This window comes from Salmo trutta, chromosome 16 (assembly GCF_901001165.1).
Source record: "Salmo trutta chromosome 16, fSalTru1.1, whole genome shotgun sequence".
NCBI lineage: Eukaryota > Metazoa > Chordata > Actinopteri > Salmoniformes > Salmonidae > Salmo > Salmo trutta.
Window position 1 is genome coordinate 19445016 of NC_042972.1, and position 25155 is coordinate 19470170.

A 25155-nucleotide genomic window follows, 5' to 3' on the forward strand; every position below is an offset into this window, starting at 1 on the left:
CTCTCTGTCCCACTATCCCATTAGCTCTGACTCGCTCTCTCTCTCTCTCTGTCCCACTATCCCATTAGCTTTGACTCACTCTCTCTCTCTCTCTCTGTCCCACTATCCCATTAGCTCTGACTTGCTCTCTCTCTGTCCCACTATCCCATTAGCTCTGACTCGCTCTCTCTCTGTTCTACTCTCCCATTAGCTCTGACTCGCTCTCTCTCTCTGTCCCACTATTCCATTAGCTCTGACTCACTCTCTCTGTCCCACTATCCCATTAGCTCTGACTCGCTCTCGCTCTGTCCCACTATCCCATTAGCTCTGACTCGCTCTCTCTCTCTGTTCTACTATCCCATTAGCTCTGACTCGCTCTCTCTCTGTCCTACTATCCAATTAGCTCTGACTCGCTCTCTCTCTGTTCTACTATCCCATTAGCTCTGACTCGCTCTCTCTCTGTCCATTATCCCATTAGCTCTGACTCGCTCTCTCTCTGTCCCACTATCCCATTAGCTCTGACTCGCTCTCTCTCTCTCTGTCCCACTATCCCATTATCCCATTAGCTCTGACTCGCTCTCTCTCTGTCCCACTATTCCATTAGCTCTGACTTGCTCTCTCTCTGTCCCACTATCCCATTAGCTCTGACTCGCTCTCTCTCTGTTCTACTCTCCGATTAGCTCTGACTCGCTCTCTCTCTCTGTCCCACTATCCCATTAGCTCTGACTCGCTCTCTCTCTCTGTTCCACTATCCCATTAGCTCTGACTCGCTCTCTCTCTCTGTTCCACTATCCCATTAGCTCTGACTTGCTCTCTCTCTGTCCCACTATCCCATTAGCTCTGACTTGCTCTCTCTGTCCCACTATCACATTAGCTCTGACTCGCTCTCTCTCTGTTCTACTATCACATTAGCTCTGACTCGCTCTCTCTCTGTTCTACTATCCCATTAGCTCTGACTCGCTCTCTCTCTGTTCTACTATCCCATTAGCTCTGACTCGCTCTCTCTCTGTTCTACTATCCCATTAGCTCTGACTCGCTCTCTCTCTGTCCTACTATCCCATTAGCTCTGACTCGCTCTCGCTCTGTCCCACTATCCCATTAGCTCTGACTCGCTCTCTCTCTGTTCTACTATCCCATTAGCTCTGACTCGCTCTCTCTCTGTCCCACTATCCCATTAGCTCTGACTTGCTCTCTCTCTGTCCCACTATCCCATTAGCTCTGACTTGCTCTCTCTCTGTCCCACTATTCCATTAGCTCTGACTCGCTCTCTCTGTCCCACTATTCCATTAGCTCTGACTCACTCTCTCTCTCTCTGTCCCACTATCCCATTAGCTCTGACTTGCTCCCTCTCTGTCCCCCTACCCCATTAGCTCTGACTCGCTCTCTCTCTGTTCTACTCTCCCATTAGCTCTGACTCGCTCTCTCTCTCTGTCCCACTATCCCATTAGCTCTGACTCGCTCTCTCTCTGTCCCACTATCCCATTAGCTTTGACTCGCTCTCGCTCTGTCCCACTATCCCATTAGCTCTGACTCGCTCTCTCTCTCTGTTCCACTATCCCATTAGCTCTGACTTGCTCTCTCTCTGTCCCACTATCACATTAGCTCTGACTCGCTCTCTCTCTGTTCTACTATCCCATTAGCTCTGACTCGCTCTCTCTCTGTCCCACTATCCCATTAGCTCTGACTCGCTCTCGCTCTGTCCCACTATCCCATTAGCTCTGACTCTCTCTCTCTCTCTGTTCCACTATCCCATTAGCTCTGACTTGCTCTCTCTCTGTCCCACTATCACATTAGCTCTGACTCGCTCTCTCTCTGTTCTACTATCCCATTAGCTCTGACTCGCTCTCTCTCTGTTCTACTATCCCATTAGCTCTGACTCGCTCTCTCTCTGTTCTACTATCCCATTAGCTCTGACTCGCTCTCTCTCTGTCCTACTATCCCATTAGCTCTGACTCGCTCTCGCTCTGTCCCACTATCCCATTAGCTCTGACTCGCTCTCTCTCTGTCCCACTATCCCATTAGCTTTGACTCGCTCTCGCTCTGTCCCACTATCCCATTAGCTCTGACTCGCTCTCTCTCTCTGTTCCACTATCCCATTAGCTCTGACTTGCTCTCTCTCTGTCCCACTATCACATTAGCTCTGACTCGCTCTCTCTCTGTTCTACTATCCCATTAGCTCTGACTCGCTCTCTCTCTGTCCCACTATCCCATTAGCTCTGACTCGCTCTCGCTCTGTCCCACTATCCCATTAGCTCTGACTCTCTCTCTCTCTCTGTTCCACTATCCCATTAGCTCTGACTTGCTCTCTCTCTGTCCCACTATCACATTAGCTCTGACTCGCTCTCTCTCTGTTCTACTATCCCATTAGCTCTGAATCGCTCTCTCTCTGTTCTACTATCCCATTAGCTCTGACTCGCTCTCTCTCTGTTCTACTATCCCATTAGCTCTGACTCGCTCTCTCTCTGTCCTACTATCCCATTAGCTCTGACTCGCTCTCGCTCTGTCCCACTATCCCATTAGCTCTGACTCGCTCTCTCTCTGTTCTACTATCCCATTAGCTCTGACTCGCTCTCTCTCTGTCCCACTATCCCATTAGCTCTGACTTGCTCTCTCTCTGTCCCACTATCCCATTAGCTCTGACTCGCTCTCTCTCTGTTCTACTATCCCATTAGCTCTGACTCGCTCTCTCTCTGTTCTACTATCCCATTAGCTCTGACTCGCTCTCTCTCTGTCCCACTATTCCATTAGCTCTGACTCACTCTCTCTCTCTCTGTCCCACTATCCCATTAGCTCTGACTTGCTCCCTCTCTGTCCCCCTACCCCATTAGCTCTGACTCGCTCTCTCTCTGTTCTACTATCCCATTAGCTCTGACTCGCTCTCTCTCTGTTCTACTATCCCATTAGCTCTGACTCGCTCTCTCTCTGTCCCACTATTCCATTAGCTCTGACTCACTCTCTCTCTCTCTGTCCCACTATCCCATTAGCTCTGACTTGCTCCCTCTCTGTCCCCCTACCCCATTAGCTCTGACTCGCTCTCTCTCTGTTCTACTCTCCCATTAGCTCTGACTCGCTCTCTCTCTCTGTCCCACTATCCCATTAGCTCTGACTCGCTCTCTCTCTGTCCCACTATCCCATTAGCTCTGACTCGCTCTCGCTCTGTCCCACTATCCCATTAGCTCTGACACCCTCTCTCTGTCCCACTATTCCATTAGCTCTGACTCACTCTCTCTCTCTCTGTTCTACTCTCCCATTAGCTCTGACTCGCTCTCTCTCTCTGTCCCACTATCCCATTAGCTCTGCCTCGCTCTCTCTCTGTTCTACTATCCCATTAGCTCTGACTCGCTCTCTCTCTGTCCCACTATCCCATTAGCTCTGACTCGCTCTCTCTCTGTCCTACTATCCCATTAGCTCTGACTTGCTTTCTCTCTGTCCTACTATCCCATTAGCTCTGACTCGCTCTCGCTCTCGCTCTGTCCCACTATCCCATTAGCTCTGCCTCGCTCTCTCTCTGTTCTACTATCCCATTAGCTCTGACTCGCTCTCGCTCTGTCCTACTATCCCATTAGCTCTGACTCGCTCTCTCTCTGTTCTACTATCCCATTAGCTCTGACACTCTCTCTCTGTCCCATTGTCCCTGTTTTACTTCATCATTACTGACTGAGCGGTTTGGTCCTCTTCGTCAGATTGGTGAGATACACAAGTCTTTGCACATTGAGATTTGACCTCTCCACATTGACCATGTTTGTGTTTTGGGCAGGTCCTCCACCCTCCAGCTCACCTCTCTCATCTCCAGGGCAACGGAGGCCAGGCGCTCGTTCTCTGATTGGTTGCTGGTGAGGGCAGTCCTGGCCAACCGCAGCTCGTTCTGCAGCTCCAGGACCATCTGCTGGTAGTGGGCCTCCTTACTGGCCGACTCCAGCATTAGTGACTCCTCCCTGCTCTCCCCATCTGCAGCCACCTTCCTATGGGTTGAGTAGGCCTGGCCGAATGCCTGGGGAGAGGAAGGGAGACACATACATTAGTACCAGGACTGAACACCTTCCCATGTGGGGAGTAGGCCTGGCTGAACGCCTGGGGAGAAGAGAGGAGAAGCATACCCAGACATGGATTAGTACCAGGATTGAACAGTGATATGAGTACAACATTGGGGGAAAAGGACTTGTGAGCATGACCAGTTGTGAGCATCATGACAGGTTGATAGTCATAATACCATAATAGACAGTATAGTCATATAAGTCATAATAATAAATACTACATATGATACATGTAGGATTGAGACAGACATTTAGCATGATAAACCAGATGTCATTAACCAGTGAGGGTAAACAAAACAGTTTAAATGGCTTGAACAGATCAATGTGAGATTCCCACAGACAGTTGGACCCTGGGCTTATAAAACATTCAGTCCGCATCACAGGATCTTTGTCCCAAATGGCACCCTATTCCCTATAAAGTGCACTACTTTTGACCAGGGCCCATAGGGCTCTATATAGGGAAAAGGGTGCCATTTGGGACATTGCCAGGGACATTCTGTGCCAACTGATGATGTAACAGGATTCTGGAGCAGAACAGTCCAAAAACCCAGGGTTCTTCTCCTGCCTCGCTTGTGTCCATCTAACCTTTAATTCTCTGCACCCTGTAATAAACCGGCATGTCAGTCGCTAACACAATGACAAAAGTTTGCTAGTTGGAGCACTGAGGCATTGCTACATTCTGACAAGGCAAATGTTCCATTACTAATAGAGGCCTGGGGGGGCAGATAGGCAGTGCTGGATATGGCTGTCAGTCACAAGAGAGCACCCACCAAAATATTTCTCTCTCTCCCCCCTTGCAGGGAAATATTTTGGTGGGTGCTCTGTTTCGACTGACTCAGCCAGATCTCTCTCTCTCTGACACGGTGACATGTATTATTACATGTTTTATACATCACTACTACATCACCATTCTGTGTACATATTCAATTCCCAAAAAGGAGGAGCCCACTCAGAACCTAAGAGATCTGGACGGAGTCATAATTACAGAATGATTCACTTAGAGCAGGGCTGTTCAAAAGACTGCTACCTGACAGCTGCTTCATAAGCTGAGCAGAATCTGTAGTGGCCAACTTGTCTAACCTACAGTACAGTACACAGCAGCAGGGCTGAATGACTGGGTGGTGATTCAAGAGACTGGAGTCCAGTTGCTGCTTTGCTTTTCTGGCAGCTGCCCATCTGGGTCATCTTATTAGCCACTGCACCCGTAGTGACCCTGGGTCTGATATAGCACATATCAGTGGCTCTCTGGCCAGCGGCCACACAGTACAGTACAGCCCACACTACCTTCCCTCTCTGTCTGGCCAGGGCTGAAGGAGGCGCCTAGGAGAGTCTAGGGGGTTGGACTGGAGAGCATTACCAAAGCAATCCCTCCTTATCCACCAGTGGTGTAAAGTACTTTAGAAAACATTTTTTGGGGGGTATGTGTACTTTACTATTTATATTTGACAACTTTTAATATACTTTTAACTCCATACATTTTCCCTGACACCCAAAAGTACTCGTTACATTTTGAATGCTTAGCAGGAAAGGACAATGGTCCAATTCACACACTTATCAAGAAAACATATCTGGTCATCCCTATTGCCTTGGTCTGGCGGACTTACTAAATACATATGCCTTGTTTGTAAATGATGTCTGTGTTGGGTTGTGCCCCTGGCTATCTGTAAAAAAAAAAAAGTAAAGAAAATTTGGGCTGTCAGGTTTGGTTAGTATAAGAAATATTACATTATTTATACTTTTACTTTTGATAGTTAAGTATATTGAAAACCAAATACTTTTAGACCTTTACTCACATTTTATTTTACTGGGGTACTTCACTTTTACTTGAGTAATTCTCTATTAAGTTATCTTTACTTGTACTCAAGTATGACAATTGGGTACTTTTTCCACCACTGATCGTACCATAATGTGGATGCAGTGCTTGCAATCAACAACAGCTATCTTCGAACTTCTTGATAGATAGCATGTCATTAACACCAAAAGCTCTGTGCAAGAAATAAATAAAATATATTTTTTTACACAATATGGCTGATGCAACAGATCAGAACATTTAGCTTAAAATGTTGATAAACAATTAGGCCTTTTCTTCACATTATAAGAGCAGAAATGCGCACATGGCAGAAGGCTATAAGGCTATGTTCCATTAGCGGGAAAAGTGACCACAAATGTGATTACGCATGTAATTCTATGGTGAAAATTATCTTCCTCAAACTTGAAACTCACGTGCTGATTAGTGACAGTGACTTCGGAAAGTATTCAGAACCCTTGACTTTTTCCACATTTTGTTATGTTACAGCCATATTCTAAAATAGATTAAAACATAAATGCATCTCATCAATCTACACACAATACCCCATAATGCCAAAACAGGTTTTTAGATTTTTTTGCAAAAAATAACTTAAATACCTTATTTACATAAGTATTCAGACCCTTTGATACGAGACTTGAAAATGAGCTCAGGTGCATCCTGTTTCCGTTAATCATCCTTGAGATGTTTCTACAACTTGATTGAAGTCCACCTGTGGTAAATTTAATTGATTGGACATGATTTGGAAAGGCACAGACCTGTCTACAGTGCCTTGCAAAAGTATTCACCCCCTCCTATTTTGTTGCATTACATCCTGTAATTTAAATGGATTTTTATTTGGATGTCATGTAATGGACAAACAAAACAGTCCAAATTGGTGAAGTGAAATGAAAAAAATAAGTTGTTTCAAAAAATGAAAAAAAATTCTAAATGGAAAAGTGGTGCGTGCATATGTATTCACCCCCTTTGCTAAGAAGCCCTTAAATAAGATCTGGAGCACATAATTAGTTAAATAAAGTCCACCTGTATGCAATCTAAGTGTCATGATCTGTCACATGATCTTAGTATATATACACCTGTTCTGAAAGGCCCCAGAGTCTGCAACACCACTAAGCAAGGGGCACCACCAAGCAAGCGTCACCATGAAGACCAAGGAGCTCTCCAAACAGGTCAGGGACAAAGTTGTGGAGAAGTACAGATCAGGGTTGGGTTATAAAAAAAAGATCAGAAACTTTGAACATCCCACGGAGCACCATTAAATCCATTATTAAAAAATTGAAAGAATATGGCACCACAACAAACCTGCCAAGAGAGGACCGCACACCAAAACTCACAGACCAGGCAAGGAGGGCATTAATCAGAGAGGCAACAAAGAGACCAATGATAACCCAGAAGGAGCTGCAAAAGCTCCACAGCGGAGATTGGAGAATCTGTCCACAGGACCACTTTAAGCCGTACACTCCACAGAGCTGGGCTTTACGGAAGAGTGGCCAGAAAAAACTAAGCAAACACGTTTGGTGTTCGCCAAAAGGCATGTGGGAGACTCCCCAAACATATTGAAGAAGGTACTCTGGTCAGATGAGAACAAAATGGAGCTTTTTGGCTATCAAGGAAAACGCTATGTCTGGCGCAAACCCAACACCTCTCATCACCCCGAGAACACCATCCCTATGGTGAAGTATGGTGGCAGCATCAGGCTGTAGGGATGTTTTTCATCGGCAGGGACTTGGAAACTCGTCAGAATTGAAGGACTGATGGATGGCGCTAACTACAGGGAAATTCTTGAGGGACACCTGTTTCACTCTTCCAGAGATTTGAGACTGGGACGGAGGTTTACCTTCCAGCAGGACAATGACCCTAAGCATACTGCTAAAGCAACACTCGAGTGGTTTAAGGGGAAACATTTAAATGTCTTGGAATGGCCTAGTCAAAGCCCAAACCTCAATCCAATTGAGAATCTGTGGTATGACTTAAAGATTGCTGTACACCAGCGGAACCCATCCAACTCAAAGGATCTCAAGTTTTCAAGTGTTTGTTTCACAATAAAAAATATTTTGCATCTTCAAAGTGGTAGGCATGTTGTGTAAATCAAATGATACAACCCCCCCAAAATCCATTTATATTCCAGGTTGTAAGGCAACAAAATAGGAAAAGTGCCAAGGGGGGTGAATACTTTCGCAAGCCACTGTATATAAGCTCCCACAGTTGACAGTGCATGTCAGAGCAAAAACCAAGCCATTAGGATGAAGGAATTGTCCGTAGAGCGCCGAGACAAGATTGTGTGGAGGCACAGAACTGGGGAAGGGTACCAAAAAATGTCTGCAGCATTGAAGGTCCCCAAGAACACAGTGGCCTTGATCATTCATAAATGGAAGAAGTTTGGAACCACCAAGACTCTTTCTAGAGCTGGTCGCCCAGCCAAACTGAGCAATCAGTGGGAGAAGGGCCTTGGTCAGGGAGGTGATCAAGAACCCAATGGCCACTGACAGCACTTTAGAGTTCCTCTGTAGAGATGGGAGAAACTTACAGAAGGACAATCATATCTGTAGCACTCCACCAATCAGGCCTTTATGGTAGAGTGGCAAGACGGAAGCCACTCCTCAGTAAAAGGCACATAACAGCCCGCTTGGAGTTTGCCAAAAGGCACCTTAAAGAGTCTCAGACCATGAGAAACAAGATTCTCTGGTCTGATGAAACCAAGATTGAACTCTTTGGCCTGAATACCAAGCGTCACATCTGGAGGAAACCTGGCACCATCCCTACAGTGAAGCATGGTGGTGGCAGCAGTTGAATTCAGAAGTTTACATACACCTTAGCCAAAAACATTTAAACTCAGTTTTTCACAATTCCTGACATTTAATCCTTGTAAAAAGTCCCTATCTTAGGTCCGTTAGGATCACCACTTTATTTTAAGAATGTGAAATGTCAAAATAATAGAAGAGAGAATGATTTACTTCAGCTTTTATTTCTTTCATCACATTCCCAGTGGGTCAGAAGTTTACATACAATCAATTAGTATTTGGTAGCATTGCCTTTAAATTGTTTAACTTGGGTCAAACGTTTCGGGTAGCCTTCCACAAGCTTCCCACAATAAGTTGGGTGAATTTTGGCCCATTCCTCCTGACAGAGCTGGTGTAACTGAGTCATGTTTGTAGGCCTCCTTGCTCGCACACGCTTTTTCAGTTCTGCCCACAAATTATCTATAGGATTGAGGTCAGGGCTTTGTGATGGCCACTCCAATACCTTGACTTTGTTGTCCTTAAGCCATTTTTCCACAAATTTGGAAGTATCAGTCCCTCCTCCAGGAAAGCACCCCCACAACATGATGCTGCCACCCCCGTGCTTCACGGTTGGGATGGTGTTCTTCTGCTTGCAAGCCTCCCACTTTTTCATCCAAACATAACGATGGTCATTATGGCCAAACAGTTCTATTTTTGTTTCAGCAGACCAGAGGACATTTCACCAAAAAGTAAAATCTTTGTCCCCATGTGCAGTTGCAAACAGTAGTCTGGCTTTTTTATGGCGGTTTTGGAGCAGTGGCTTCTTCCTTGCTGAGCGGCCTTTCAGGTTATGTCAATATAGGACTCGTTTTACTGTGGATATAGATACTTTTGTACCTGTTTCCTCCAGCATCTTCACAAGGTCCTTTGCTGTTGTTCTGGGATTGATTTGCACTTTTCGCACCAAAGTACGTTCATCTCTAGGAGACAGAAAACGTCTAATTCCTGAGCGGTATGACGGCTGCTTGGTCCCATAGTGTTTATACTTGCGTACTAAAGTTTGTACAGATGAACGTGGTACGTTCAGGCATTTGGAAATTGCTCCGAAGGATGAACCAGACTTGTGGAGGTCAACAAAAATAATTCTGAGGTCTTGACTGATTTCTTTTGATTCTCCCATGATGTCAAGCAAAGAGGCACTGAGTTTGAAGGTAGGCCTTGAAATACATCCACAGGTACACCTCCAATTGACTCAAATGATATCAATTAGCCTATCATAAGCTTCTAAAGCCATGACACCATTTTCTGGAATTTTCCAAGCTTTTTAAAGGCATAGTCAACCTAGTGTATGTAAACTTCTGACCCACCGGAATTGTGATACAGTGAATTATAAGTGAAATAATCTGTCCATAAACAATTGTTGGAAAAATGACTTGTGTCATGCACAAAGTAGATGTCCTACCCGACATGCCAAAACTATAGTTTGTTAACAAGAAATTTGTGGAGTGGTTGAAAAACGAGTTTTAATGACTCCAACCTAAGTGTTTGTAAACTTCCCACTTCCAACTTCCAACTTCCAACTGAACACAAGTATCCTTTTGTTTGAAAATTGGTTTCTTAAGTCCTTTGTTGTTGTGGTAATTCATTCTTCACAGTCATGTTTTTTCCCCATCTTATTTTAAATAAAGGAAAATACACTTTATGACACTGTCACTGTCATGAAGCATTATGACCATCCTGTGTCACTTTACTTTGACTAAGAAAATACACTTTATGACACTGTCAAGAAGCATTTGGATCATCCTGTGTCACTTTACTTGGACTATGAAAATACACTTTGACACTGTCATGAAGCATTATGACCATCATAATCACATAAGCCAGACAGGCCTATCACGTACAGTATATGCCCTTATGTCAATCATCAGTCAAAAAGAGGGTGTCTTGTCCTGCTCCTGAAATCTGCTCCTACATTCAACCCAGTCAACAGCAAAAGTGCATTGGGGTAGGTGCTTGTCTGATATAACGTTGTGTGCAATTACAATGATAATTTGATATGGTCAATTTCTGAAAATATAACAAACATACTGTTGATATGTAGGCTATGGTGTAATGGAATGTTCTGCCTTGTGTGGTAGGTTTGTGGGTTTTGACACTCTTATGTTGGTGTCATAACCAGCCATGAAATAATGCATTATATGTCACAACAGGTCTAAATATATGTGTCATGACAGTGTTTTGACCATATTATTACAGGTTTTGACAAGTTATGTCAGCCGTTATGACATATTATGACATGGTTATGACAGTGTCATAACATGTTATGACGCTGGGTGTCAAGTAAAGTGTTACCAAAGTTTCCTATATTCAACTTCTCAAATACATACAGATTCAGTTTTCAAACTGAGTTCTTTAAATTTAGATTCAAAACCAGACAACATCCTAGTCCTTTTCCTGACAGGAAAGGTATAGGAGAACAGATAGAATCAAACATTCACTGTGGTTGTCACGTCCTTTGTAAGATGACATTTTCTATAGTAGAGTAGGTCAGGGCGTGACAGGGGGTGTTTTTGGGTGGTTTTCTTGTTATCTGTTTCTATGTGGTTTTTCTAGGTTTCTATTTCTATGTTGGGGTTGTTGGATGATCTCCAATTAGAGGCAGCCGGTCCTCGTTGTCTCTAATTGGAGATCATATTTAAGTAGGGGGTTTTTCCACTTGTGTTTGTGGGTTGTTAATTTGTGAGTAGTGTGTATTCTCTCTGCGTCATGGTTTTGTTATTTCAAGTATTTGGTGTATTGCAACGTTTCACGATAATAATAAATTATGTGGAACTACAAACACGCTGCGCCTTGGTCCGATCCTTTAAACAGCCGTGACAGTGGTAAACAGAAACTTCTGAAGCCAACAGAAGGTTTCTGAAGCTAATGTGGCATGTTGAATTTATTTTCTTCCTATGAATTTGGCTCTAGCATTTGAACCGTTTTGGCTATGAGCTACTCTCTGGAGCATGGACGTGCCTTCTGTTCCCCTCCATGATGATCACAGGCTGCATTAGAAGGGGGTGTCACAAAAACAAAAAAATGCAATTTGCATTCATTTCCGTTTCAAATAATGACATACAAGTTCAAATGATTAATTAAATTATTCCATTTATGCATTAAACATAAACAAATATTAAATTCTAATTCAATATCCTAATACAAATTCAAAATTATAAAATGTAAATACAATTTCTGTTGGCACTGAAATCAATCCATACAATCAGTCAGGGAATTCCCAAATTCTGCATTCACAATACCTATAAAGCAATACAGTATAGGCTTTTAGTTTTGTTGTATCTAATCGTCCTGAAGGATAAATCAAATGACTGTATATCTTATATTACAGTGTCTGTTGATAATTAGTGTCTGCGGACCACAGACCTATCAGAGCCAGTCAACATGTCAGCCAACAAGGCTAAACTACAGTACGAACCAGGAAAACAATGATAATTGTTCCTAAGGGGAAGGGTCCCACAAAATGTACTGATGAACAGATGAGGCCCTACTGAACAAACAGTGCTACTGTATACAGCCCCCTCTCCCTGAAGAACTGTGACAACACTGTTGTTTAACTGTAGTGAACTATAAGTCAGAATTACAATACAGACTTTCACATAATTATAGGTCACATGCCTTCAGTGGACAAAATACAGACAGTAATGTTCATACAATCACCTGCTCTTGAGAACAGATCTACAGTATGTCACTCCTGTTTTGCTTTATACTTTGGACACTATCTGACATGTTATGTGATGGACTCCAGATCAGATATGTGATAATTGATTAAAGAATTACATTTTAGTCATTTAGCAGACACTCTTATCCAGAGCGACTTACAGTAGTGAATACATACATTTCATTTTCATTTCATGCATTTAAAAAAAAAAAATGTTTGTACTGGCCCCCCATGGGAATCGAACCCACAACCCTGGCGTTGCACACACCATGCTCTACCAACTGATCCACAGGGAAGGCATAGAATAAGGCCTAAAGGAAATACATATAAACATTAAAGGATTGTCATTGATTAAAGGACTGTTGTTGCACTGTCCCATAGTTTCTGGTAGGGTTGCAAAAGTAACTTTCCCAAAACTCCCAGGTTTTCCAGAAATCCTGGTTGGACGAACCCTAGGCCTGTTTTTGCACTGTCTAGTAGTTCCTGAAGTGTGTTTGGCGCAGTAGAGTTGAAGCGAGGCGGGAGACCTGTCTGAGACATGAGGAGCTTAGTGTTAACTACCTACACCTGTGTCTAAGCCTCTGTCTGACCCCATGTCCATGTACGTAACAAGCGCTCAGTGTGTGTGTGTGCATATGTGTGCGTGTGTGTGACGTCGGCTTCACAGGAACAGACAATCCCACACGGATGTACTGTAAGCGGTTCACGTAAAGGTCAGCAAATAAACATGTAATTACTGTATTAACTAAGCTAAGGTTTTGCTGACCTGGGAATTCCATGAATAAGAGGGTGTTAGTGTGAGAATGTGTGTAACAGGAATGTGGTGGGCCTACTAGCTTGCCTTGGTTATACCTATCCCATCTGATGCCTCTCTCTCTCTCTCTCTCTCTCTTTCTCAAACTCCTATGTCTGTTTTTACAAACACCAACTCGCAGTATGTAGCGAAAGTAGGGCTATCTGAATAAATACATATATTTTCATTCTGATGTAGTTCAATCAGTAGTGATATGAGTTTAATGGTGGCCCAATACTCTCTGATGCTGGTCCTAGCTACTGAGAAGAAAAATATATCCTTTCTCAATGATACTACTAGTCCCCCAAGTCTTAGTCCCCCCCTGCTCTGAGCATATGCAGCGTTCACGTGCTAGTGGGAACTAGGAAACTCTGAAATGTCCGACTTGGAAAGTAGTTGAGCTCTGAGTTTCTCACTTGAAGTACTAGAATCAACCAATAGGGAGCAATACGGAAATAACTCAACTTCCGAGGATCTGAACACGCAATACTCCTAGGTCCAGTCCATAAACCTTCCTCAGAGAGAGATAGGGATGAACCATCTTAGAACCCAGTGGGAGATTTAGACCTTTTTTAGGACTGTTTACAAAATATTATCAATTAAATCTAATTTTATTTGTCACATACCCGTGCTCAGCAGATGTTATTGCGGGTGTAGCAAAATGCTTGTGTTTCTAGTTCCAACAGTGCAGTAATATCTAACAAGTAATATCAAACAAATTTGACAACAATACACAAAAATCTAAAGTAAAGGAATGGAATTAAGAACATATAAATATTTGGACGAGCAATGTCAGAGCGATACAGTAGAATAGGATAGAATACAGTATATACATATGAGATGAGTAATGCAAAATATGTAAACATTATTAAAGTGACTAGGGTTCCATTTTTAAAGTGGCCAGTGATTTCAAGTCTACCGTAAATTCCGGACTGTAAGCCGCAACTTTTTTCCCAGGCTTTGAACCTCGCGGCTTAAACAATGACGCGGCTAATATATGGATTTTTCCCGCTTTCATTTTTTTCCCCCAAAAAAAACACATTCTGTGATGTGCTCAGTTTTTTGGCGGCATGAAGCTTTCATTAGACCAATGCAATTGCCGAACGGGTTAAGGTCAAACAACGTTTTTGTTTACTGTTTAGATTAAATTGAGCGCTCTCAAACTTCCCATCATTCTGATTACGGTAGTCATTTTGTCACCCTCATCATGGCAAAGACACGGAGAATTGCATATGATGCAGCTTTCAAGTTGAAGGCGATTGATCTGGCTGTTGGAAAAGGAAATAGAGCTGCTGCACGGGAGCTTGGTCTTAATGAGTCGATGATAAGACGTTGGAAACAGCAGCGTGAGGAATTGACTCAGTGCAAAAAGACAACTAAAGCTTACTGCTAATTTTTTTTTTTTTGTTACAAGCCGTGTTTCGTTAAAGCCTATTTATTTTTGTTACAAGTCGTGTTTCGTTAAAGCCTGTGTAAAGTTCATTTGTTTCAATGTACCGGTAGGCACCTGCGGCTTATAGACATGTGCAGCTTATTTATGTTCAAAATTATTATTTTTTTTAATTCAGTGGGTGCGGCTTATATTCAGGTGTGCTTAATAGTCCGGAAATGACGGTATGTATATAGGGCAGCAGCCTCTAATGTGCTAGTGATGGATATTTAACAGTCTGATGGCCTTGAGATAGAAGCTGTTTTTCAGTCTCTCGGTCCCAGCTTTGATGCACATGTACTGATCCAGGGGCGGAAATCCCTGGGAAAAATATGATATGTCCCCCCCAATATATCACTGAAACATAACTATGTAATTTAAATAATATTAATAATACGCAATGAAAGCAATTGTGCTGATTATAGACACTTAATAGCGTGTTTTTAAGTTTCATTGCGACCCCCCCCAACCTTTGCCTCCCAATGGTTTGATCCACTGCCAGTTCCTTATTTGGCAAGGTAACAGAGGGGTGGTATCCACTGTCTGAAAGGAACTCAATGAACGTAACTGACGTGAGGTTAATCCAGTCAATCGCGCGCACACACTAGCTGAATATGCAGAGCTAGCGGGCAAATATTAACTATTAAGCTAGCTAGTACCTATTCCATTTATGTGGCCTCGTCAAAGATGGAATCTTTGCTATCGTCAATTTATTCCAAGATCAGCATGCAGATGATGTAAGTTAGTGCTTCAAAGTCCCTGTGATAAGGTTAGCGATAAACTGAAGTCCAAACTGAACAGAACTACATTCTCTTCTACCATTGTCTTAAATATATTTAATGGTCTCGTTGTAAAAGCTAAATTGTCGCAAGGGAACTTTTATTTATTTATTTCATTTCACCTTTATTTAACCCGGGTAGCAAAGATTATAGCAAACACCACTGAAACGGAATTGGTGCTCGCTAGCTTTGCAAATTCAGCTATTGTTGGAAGCCAGCCAATATGAAACAAACTATTAAAATTACAAAAGGTTGCAGCATATGTTGTGTAAATGGTGAACTCATACAGCTGTCAACTCTTGTCATTTTAATCCGTTTCACATTTGCTAGCTACCTTTTAGATCGAAGCCCAAATAGAATGATAAAAGATATGATAGAAGCCCATCTCCTACTGTAAATAACCTACACACTGTGTGTGTGTGTGTAGCCAACCAGCCAGGTAGAAAAATGGCAGAAAAATAAAAGACGGACATCAGAGTATTTTTCAGTACACCAAAACGCAAAGTAAGAACCCTAGTAGCCTAATATCTCAAAGACTAGTTGATAAAATGTTCATAAGAAAGAAATGAAATTCTAATGGAAATGTTTCACAATGATGTCATTAGGCAGAGCAGGCAACAGATGGCACACAGACAGCAGAGTTGGGGACAGATATGCAGGGACAGACTGGCAGAGACAGGGAGTCTCAGGTAAGTTTGTTGAGTCTTTGTTTGGCAACATTATGAAAGGTTCTCAATTTTTTTGACTTGTAAAATAGGAACATAATTGGAAAATGCCATGGATACCCCCACTCTCAACTTAAACTGGTGACTGAACTAAGATTTGTTAAAGGCAATGGTATTGCTGTTGTGATTAGTTGTGTAGTTTTGGGTACCGGTAGTTAGGAGTACGGCAAACACCTTATTTCTTTGGTTCCTCAATATACATTTACCATATTACAATGTAGGCTATGTGTTACAGCACTACTTTTGGTGTCCCCCTCAGGAATTGCTCTTGAGAAAATTCATGTAATTGTCCCCTCCAAAGTTGATATCAGATTTTCGCCCCTGTACTGACCTCGCCTTCTGGATGATAGCGGGGTGAACAGGCAGTGGATCGGGTGATTGTTGTCCTTGATGATCTTTTTGGCCTTCCTGTGACATCGGGTGCTGTAGGTGTCCTGGAGGGCAGTTAGTTTGCCCCCAGTGATGCGTTGGGCAGACCGCACCACCCTCTGGAGAGCCTTGCGGTTGCAGGCGGTGCATTTGCTGTACCAGGCAACGGCATCGACAGTCAGCCTGACAGAATGCTCTCAGTTGTGCATCTGTAAAAGTTTGTGAGGGTTTTAGGTGCCAAGCCAAATTTCTTCAGCCTCCTGAGGTTGAAGAGGCGTTGTTGCGCCTTCTTCACCACACTGTCTGTGTGAGTGGACCATTTCAGATCGTTAGTGATGAGTACGCCGAGGAACTTAATGCTTTTCACCTAGTCCACTGCGGACCCATCGATTCTGGATAGAGGAGTGTTCCCTCTGCTGTTACCTGAAATCCACGATCAGCTCCTTAGTTTTGTTGACAATGGGTGAGAGGTTATTTTCCTGCCAGCACACTCCCAGGCCCCTCACCTCCTCCCTGTATGCTGTCTCGTCATTGTTGGTAATCAGGCCTACTACTGTTGTGTTGTCTGCAAACTTGATGATTGAGTTGGAAGCGTGCATGGCCACGCAGTCATGGGTGAACTTAGAGTACAGGAGGGGGCTGAGCACGCATCCTCGTGGGGCCCCAGTTTTTTGAGGATCAGCGAAGTGGAGGTTTTGTTTCCTACCTTCACCACCTGGGGGCGGCCCGTCAGGAAGTCCAGGACCCAGTTGCACAGGGCAGGGTTGAGACCCATGGCCTCGAACTTAATGATAAGCTTGGTGGGTACTATGTTGTTGAATGCTGAGCTATAGCCAATGAACAGCATTCTTACATAGGTATTCCTCTTGTCCAGATGGGATAGGGCAGTGTGATTGCATCATCTGTGGATCTATTGGGGCGGTAAGCTAATTGAAGTGGGTCTAGGGTGGCAGGTAAGGTAGAGGTGATCCTTGAATAGTCTCTCAAAGCACTTCATGATGACAAGGGGCGATAGTCACTTCATTCAGTTACCTTTGCTTTCTTGGGTACGGGAACAATGCTGGACGTCTTGAAGCATGTTGGGACAGTAGCCTGGGATAGGGAGAGATTGAATATATCTGTAAACACTCCGGCCAGCTGGTCTGCACATGCTCTTAGGACGCGGCCAGGGACGCCATCTGGGCCAGCAGCCTTGTGAGGGTAAACATGCTTAAATGTCTTATTCACATTATTTATTATTATTATTATTATTATTATTATTATTATTATTATTATTATTATTATTAACATTATTCACTTCCCTTATCTCACCTCATTTGCTCACATTGTATATATATTTTCTACTGTATTATTGACTGTATGTTTGTTTTACTCCATGTGTAACTCTGTGTTGTTGTATGTGTCGAACTACTTTGCTTTATCTTGGCCAGGTCGCAGTTCTAAATGAGAACTTGTTCTCAACTTGCCTACCTGGTTAAATAAATTTGGACATTTTCACTTAGGGGTGTACTCACTTTTGTTGCCAGCGGTTTAGACATTAATGGCTGTGTGTTGAGTTATTTTGAGGGGACAGCAAATTTACACTGTTATACAAGCTGTACACTCACTACTTTACATTGTAGCAAAGTGTCATTTCTTCAGTGTTGTCACATGAAAAGATATACTCAAATATTTAAAAAAATGTGAGGGGTGTACTCACTTTTGTGAGATACTGTACGTCTCGTGTCTGAGCTGTTGAATTGCGACTCCACTTTGTCTCTGTACTGACGTTTTGCCTGTTTGATTGCCTTGCGGAGGGAATAACTACACTGTTTGTATTTGGCCATATTCCCAGTCACCTTGCCCTGATTAAATGTGATGGTTCGCACTTTCAGTTTTGCGCGTTTCTGTATGTTATCACCATCACACCATGAGTAGTTAATCATGAAACATACACCCCCGCCCTTCTTCTTCTCTGAGAGATATTTATTCCTGTCTGCGCAATGAATTGAGAACCCAACTGGCTGTACGGACTCAGACAGTATATCCCGAGAGAGCCACGTTTCCGTGAAACAGAGTATGTTAAAATCCCTGATGTCTCTCTGGAAGGAAATCCTCGCCCTGAACTCGTCAACTTTATTATCCAGAGACTGAACTTTAGCAAGTAATATATTCGGAAGCGGTGGGTGGTATGCGCGCCTCCTGAGTCGGACTAGAAGACCACTCCGAGTACCTCTTTTCCAACGGTGGTGTTTTGGCTCAGCCTTTGGCTCAGCCAGTTCAATTGCCCTGGGGGGTACAAACAAAGGATCCAAATCGGGAAAGTTGTTTTCCTGGTTGTAATGCTGGTAATTCTGGTGAGTTACCGCCGCTCTGATATCCAAAAGTTATCTCGGGCTGTATGTAATAACACCAAACATTTCCTGGGCTAATAATGTAAAAAAGAACACATAAAAAAAACTACCGTAATTTCTGGACTATTGAGCGCACCTGAATATAAGCCACACCCACTGAATTTTTAAATTTTTTTTATTTTGAACATAAATAAGCCGCAGGTGCCTACCGGTACATTGAAACAAATGAACTTTACACAGGCTTTAACGAAACACGGCTTGTAACAAAAATAAATAGGCTTTAACGAAACACGGCTTGTAACAAAAATAAATAGGCTTTAACGAAACACGGCTTGTAACAAAAATAAATAGGCTTTAATGAAACACGGCTTGTAACAAAAAATAAAAAATTAGCAGTAAACAGTAGCCTACCAAGAAAGTCATTGCTCCAGACCAAGCTCCCATGCAGCAGCTCTATTTCCTTTTCCAACAGCCAGATCAATCGCCTTCAACTTGAAAGCCGCATCATATGCATTTCTCTGTGTCTTTGCCATGATGAGGGTGACAAAATGACTACCGTAATCAGAATGATGGGAAGTTTGAGCACGCTCAATTTAATCTAAACAATAAACAAAAAAGTTGTTTGACCTTAACCCGGTCGGCAATTTCATTGGTCTAATGAAAGCTTCATGCCGCCAAAAAAGAGCACGTCACAGAATGTGTTTTTTTTATATTATTTTTTTATTTGAAAGCGGGAAAAATCCATATATTAGCCGCGTCATTGTTTAAGCCGCGAGGTTCAAAGCGTGGGAAAAAAGTTGCGGCTTATAGTCTGGAAATTACGGTAAATACCTAAAAGTTTCCTAAGAGCCAGAAGCACGGCAGCCCAATCCGTCGGCGCCATACAGTTGAATGGATTACCCAAACAATAACTGAACCAAACAATGACTGATCCAAACAATGAGTTACCCAAACAATGACTGATCCAAACAATTAAGTGTCTCTATGAGAAATAACATAGGTGTCCTGTGGCTGTGTGTGGCTGTGTGTGTGGCTCTGTGTTTCAAGTTTTAATATCACGTGCAGATGTACAGTGAAATACCTTTCTTGCCAGCTCCAAACCCAAGAATACAGTAATCAATATCAATGCAGTACTAAAAATAACATAAGGTAGAACAAAAACACACAAGAAATAAAAATAAGAACACAAGAAGTAAGTAAGCTATATACAGGGTCAGTTCCAACACCACATTTACAACGAGCAGGGATACTGGAGTGATAGAGGTTGTGTGTGTGTGTGTGTGTGTGTGTGTGTGTGTGTGTGTGTGTGTGTGTGTGTGTGTGTGTGTGTGTGTGTGTGTGTATGAAAGAATATTGGGGTACACATGTACAATTCAATACAATACTATACAGGGCCTTCAGAAAGTATTCACACCCATTTACTTTTTCCACATTTTATTGTGTTACAGCCTTAGATTTTTTTATCACTGACCTACACACAATACCCCATAATGTCAAAGTGGAATTATGTTTTTAGAAATGTTTATAAGTTAATACAAAATGAAAAGCTGAAATGTCTTGAGTCAATAATTAAGTATTCAACTCCTAAGTATTCAGCCCCACAGACTCACTCTGTGAGCAATAATTGTGTGTAGGTCAGTACACAACTTGCAGACTTGTTTACGTGCTGCTGTGCGTTTTTGTTGCCAACCTTACTTTGCTACCTGACAACTTTACAGTTTTTACTTTTTAATTACCGTTTATATTTTTAGTTTTTCTCTCACTCAACTTTATTTCATTCAACTTTTTCTCTCCAGACGTTTTATCTGGACATGGTTCGTCAGGACCTCCACCAGCCGAAGCTAAGTAGTAACATTAACATGATGCCTTCTAATTGCAGTCGCTGTACTCATAATATACAGGAGAACGATCGCCTTACGGCGAGGATAGCTGTGCTGCAAGCCCAGCTTCAGACGCAATCATTAGGCAAGGGTAATTTCAGTGTAGGAAAGGATGAAACAGCGTCTGTGCCACCAGTAAGTACAGATCGTAGTATAAATCCCCTCGCACGGTCCCCGCAGCCGGACAACTTTCTCATGGCTTCTGGAGGGAAATGCTGTAGGAATGCTCAACCGGTGTCGCTCATCCAGCCGACAGAAACTTTCAACCGGTTCTCCCCATTAAGTAGCGAGTCGGAGTCAGAGGCCGAGCCTTCTCTGGTCTCTACTCCTCCCGTTCCGGGGTCTGAGATGCCGAAGCCTCCCACCATTAGCTCTGAGAAATTGAAAACCCTAGTCATTGGTGACTCCATTACCCGCAGTATTAGACTTAAAACGAATCATCCAGCGATCATACACTGTTTACCAGGGGGCAGGGCTACCGACGTTAAGGCTAATCTGAAGATGGTGCTGGCTAAAGCTAAAACTGGCGAGTGTAGAGAGTATAGAGATATTGTTATCCACGTCGGCACCAACGATGTTAGGATAAAACAGTCAGAGGTCACCAAGCGCAACATAGCTTCAGCGTGTAAATCAGCTAGAAAGATGTGTCGGCATCGAGTAATTGTCTCTGGCCCCCTCCCAGTTAGGGCGAGTGATGAGCTCTACAGCAGAGTCTCACAACTCAATCGCTGGTTGAAAACTGTTTTCTGCCCCTCGCAAAAACTAAACATGGCGGTGTTCGCCTTAGCAATCTCACTAGAATAAAGACCTCCTCCATTCCTGCCATTATTGAAAGAGATCGTGATACCTCACATCTCAAAATAGGGCTACTTAATGTTAGATCCCTCACTTCAAAGGCAGTTATAGTCAATGAACTAATCACTGATCATAATCTTGATGTGATTGGCCTGACTGAAACATGGCTTAAGCCTGATGAATTTACTGTGTTAAATAAGGCCTCACCTCCTGGTTACACTAGTGACCATATCCCCGTGCATCCCGCAAAGGCGGAGGTGTTGCTAACATTTACAATAGCAAATTTCAATTTACAAAAAAAACAACAATGACGTTTTCGTCTTTTGAGCTTCTAGTCATGAAATCTATGCAGCCTACTCAATCACTTTTTATAGCTACTGTTTACAGGCCTCCTGGGCCATATACAGCGTTCCTCACCGAGTTCCCTGAATTCCTATCGGACATTGTAGTCACAGGAGATAATATTCAAATTTTTGGTGACTTTAATATTCACATGGAAAAGTCCACAGACTCACTCCAAAAGGCTTTCGGAGCCATCATCGACTCAGTGGGTTTTGTCCAACATGTCTCTGGGCCTACTCACTGCCACAGTCATACTCTGGACCTAGTTTTGTCCCGTGGAATAAATGTTGTGGATCTTAATGTTTTTCCTCATAATCCTGGACTATCGGACAACCATTTTATTACGTTTCCAATCGCAACAAATAATCTGCTCAGACCCCAACCAAGGAGCATCAAAAGTCGTGCTATAAATTCTCAGACAGCCCAAAGATTCCTTGATGCACTTCCAGACTCCCTCTGCCTCTGCCCTCTTCCCAGAGGACAAAAATCAGTTAACCACCTAACTGAGGAACTCAATTTAACTTTGCGCAATACCCTAGATGCAGTTGCACCCCTAAAAACTAAAAACATTTGTCTTAATAAACTAGCTCCCTGGTATACAGAAAATACACGAGCTCTGAAGCAAGCTTCCAGAAAATTGGAACGGAAATGGCGCCACACCAAACTGGAAGTCTTCCGACTAGCTTGGAAAGACAGTACCGTGCAGTATCGAAGAGCCCTCACTGCTGCTCGATCATCCTATTTTTCCAACTTAATTGAGGAAAATAAGAACAATCCGAAATTTCTTTTTGATACTGTCGCAAAGCTAACTAAAAAGCAGTATTCCCCAAGAGAGGATGGCTTTCACTTCAGCAGTAATAAATTCATGAACTTCTTTGAGGAAAAGATCATGATCATTAGAAAGCAAATTACAAAGCTCCGTTGTCCTGAGTCTGCACAACTCTGCCAGGACCTAGGATCAAGGGAGACACTAAAGTGTTTTAGTACTATATCTCTTGACACAATGATGAAAATAATCATGGCCTCTAAACCTTCAAGCTGCATACTGGACCCTATTCCAACTAAACTACTGAAAGAGTTGCTTCCTGTGCTTGGCCCTCCTATGTTGAACATAATAAACGGCTCTCTATCCACCGGATGTGTACCAAACTCACTAAAAGTGGCAGTAATCCAGCCAAACCTTGACCCAGAAAATATAAAAAAATATCGGCCTATATCGAATCTTCCATTCCTCTCAAAAAATTTTGAAAAAGCTGTTGCGCAGCAACTCACTGCCTTCCTGAAGACAAACAATGTATACGAAACGCTTCAGTCTGGTTTTAGACCCCATCATAGCACTGAGACTGCACTTGTGAAGGTGGTAAATGACCTTTTAATGATGTCAGACTGAGGCTCTGCATGTGTCCTCGTGCTCCTAGATCTTAGTGCTGCTTTTGATACCATCGATCACCACATTCTTTTGGAGAGATTGGAAACCCAAATTGGTCTACACGGACAAGTTCTGGCCTGGTTTAGATCTTATCTGTCGGAAAGATATCAGTTTGTCTCTGTGAATGGTTTGTCCTCTGACAAATCAACTGTAAATTTCGGTGTTCCTCAAAGTTCCATTTTAGGACCACTATTGTTTTCCCTATATATTTTACCTCTTGGGGATGTCATTCGAAAACATAATTTTAAATTTCACCGCTATGCGGATGACACACAGCTGTACATTTCAAAGAAACATGGTGAAGCCCAAAAATTGCCCACGCTAGAAGCCTGTGTTTCGGACATAAGGAAGTGGATGGCTGCAAACGTTCTACTTTTAAACTCGGACAAAACAGAGATGCTTGTTCTAGGTCCCAAGAAACAAAGAGATCTTCTGTTGAATCTGACAATTAATCTTGATGGTTGTACAGTCGTCTCAAATAAAACTGTGAAGGACCTCAGCGTTACTCTGGACCCTGATCTCTCTTTTGAAGAACATATCAAGACTGTTTCAAGGGCAGCTTTTTTCCATCTACGTAACATTGCAAAAATCAGAAACTTTCTGTCCACAAATGATGCAGAAAAATTAATCCATGCTTTTGTTACTTCTAGGTTGGACTACTGCAATGCTCTACTTTCCGGCTACCCGGATAAAGCACTAAATAATCTTCAGTTAGTGCTAAATACGGCTGCTAGAATCCTGACTAGAACCAAACAATTTGATCATATTACTCCAGTGCTAGCCTCCCTACTCTGGCTTCCTGTTAAGGCAAGGGCTGATTTCAAGGTTTTACTGCTAATCTTCAAAGCATTACATGGGCTTGCTCCTACCTATCTTTCCGATTTGGTCCTGCCGTACATACCTACACGTACGCTACGGTCACAAGACGCAGGCCTCCTAATTGTCCCTAGAATTTCTAAGCAAACAGCTGGAGGCAGGGCTTTCTCCTATAGAGCTCCATTTTTATGGAATGGTCTGCCTATCCATGTGAGAGATGCAGACTCGGTCTCAACCTTTAAGTCTTTACTGAAGACTCATCTCTTCAGTGGGTCCTATGATTGAGTGTAGTCTGGCCCAGGAGTGTGAAGGTGAACGGAAAGGCTCTGGAGCAACGAACCGCCCTTGCCGTCTCTGCCTGGCCGGTTCACCTCTCTCCACTGGGATTCTCTGCCTCTAACCCTATTACAGGGGGTGAGTCACTGGCTTATTGGTGTTCTTCCATGCCGTCCCTAGGACGGGTGCATCACTTGAGTGGGTTGAGTCACTGACGTGGTCTTCCTGTCTGGGTTGGCGCCCCCCCTTGGATTGTGCCGTGGCGGAGATCTTTGTGGGCTATACTCGGCCTTGTCTCAGGATGGTAAGTTGGTGGTTGAAGGTATCCCTCTAGTGGTGTGGGGGCTGTGCTTTGGCAAAGTGGGTGGGGTTATATCCTTCCTGTTTGGCCCTGTCCGGGGGTATCATCGGATGGGGCCACAGTGTCTCCTGACCCCTCCTGTCTCAGCCTCCAGTATTTATGCTGCAGTAGTTTGTGTCGGGGGCTAGGGTCAGTCTGTTACATCTGGGGTATTTCTCCTGTCTTATGCGGTGTCCTGTGTGAATTTAAGTATGCTCTCTCTAATTCTCTCTTTCTCTCTTTCTCTCTCTCTCTCGGAGGACCTGAGCCCTAGGACCATGCCTCAGGACTACCTGACATGATGACTCTTTGCTGTCCCCAGTCCACCTGGCCGTGCTGCTGCTCCAGTTTCAACTGTTCTGCCTGCAGCTATGGAACCCTGACCTGTTCACCGGACGTACTACTTGTCCCAGACCTGCTGTTTTCAACTCTGTAGAGACAGCAGGAGCGGTAGAGATACTCTCAATGATCGGCTATGAAAAGCCAACTGACATTTACTCTTGAGGTGCTGACTTGTTGCACCCTCGACAACTGTGATTATTATTATTTAACCATGCTGGTCATTTATGAACATTTGAACATCTTGGCCAT

The 25155-nt window shown here is 43.2% G+C and overlaps 1 protein-coding gene across 4 annotated transcripts in view; it reads right to left on the bottom strand.

Annotated features, from left to right (window-relative positions):
• Window positions 1-25155, bottom strand: part of LOC115150237 (protein bicaudal D homolog 2-like) — a 41380-nt gene that overhangs the window by 12739 nt on the left and 3486 nt on the right. For all 4 annotated transcript variants that reach the window (XM_029693324.1, XM_029693325.1, XM_029693322.1 and 1 more), the window contains exon 2: window positions 3758-3970. In XM_029693324.1, the coding sequence (XP_029549184.1) occupies window positions 3758-3970 (213 nt within the window). The remainder of the gene's footprint in view (window positions 1-3757; window positions 3971-25155) is intronic.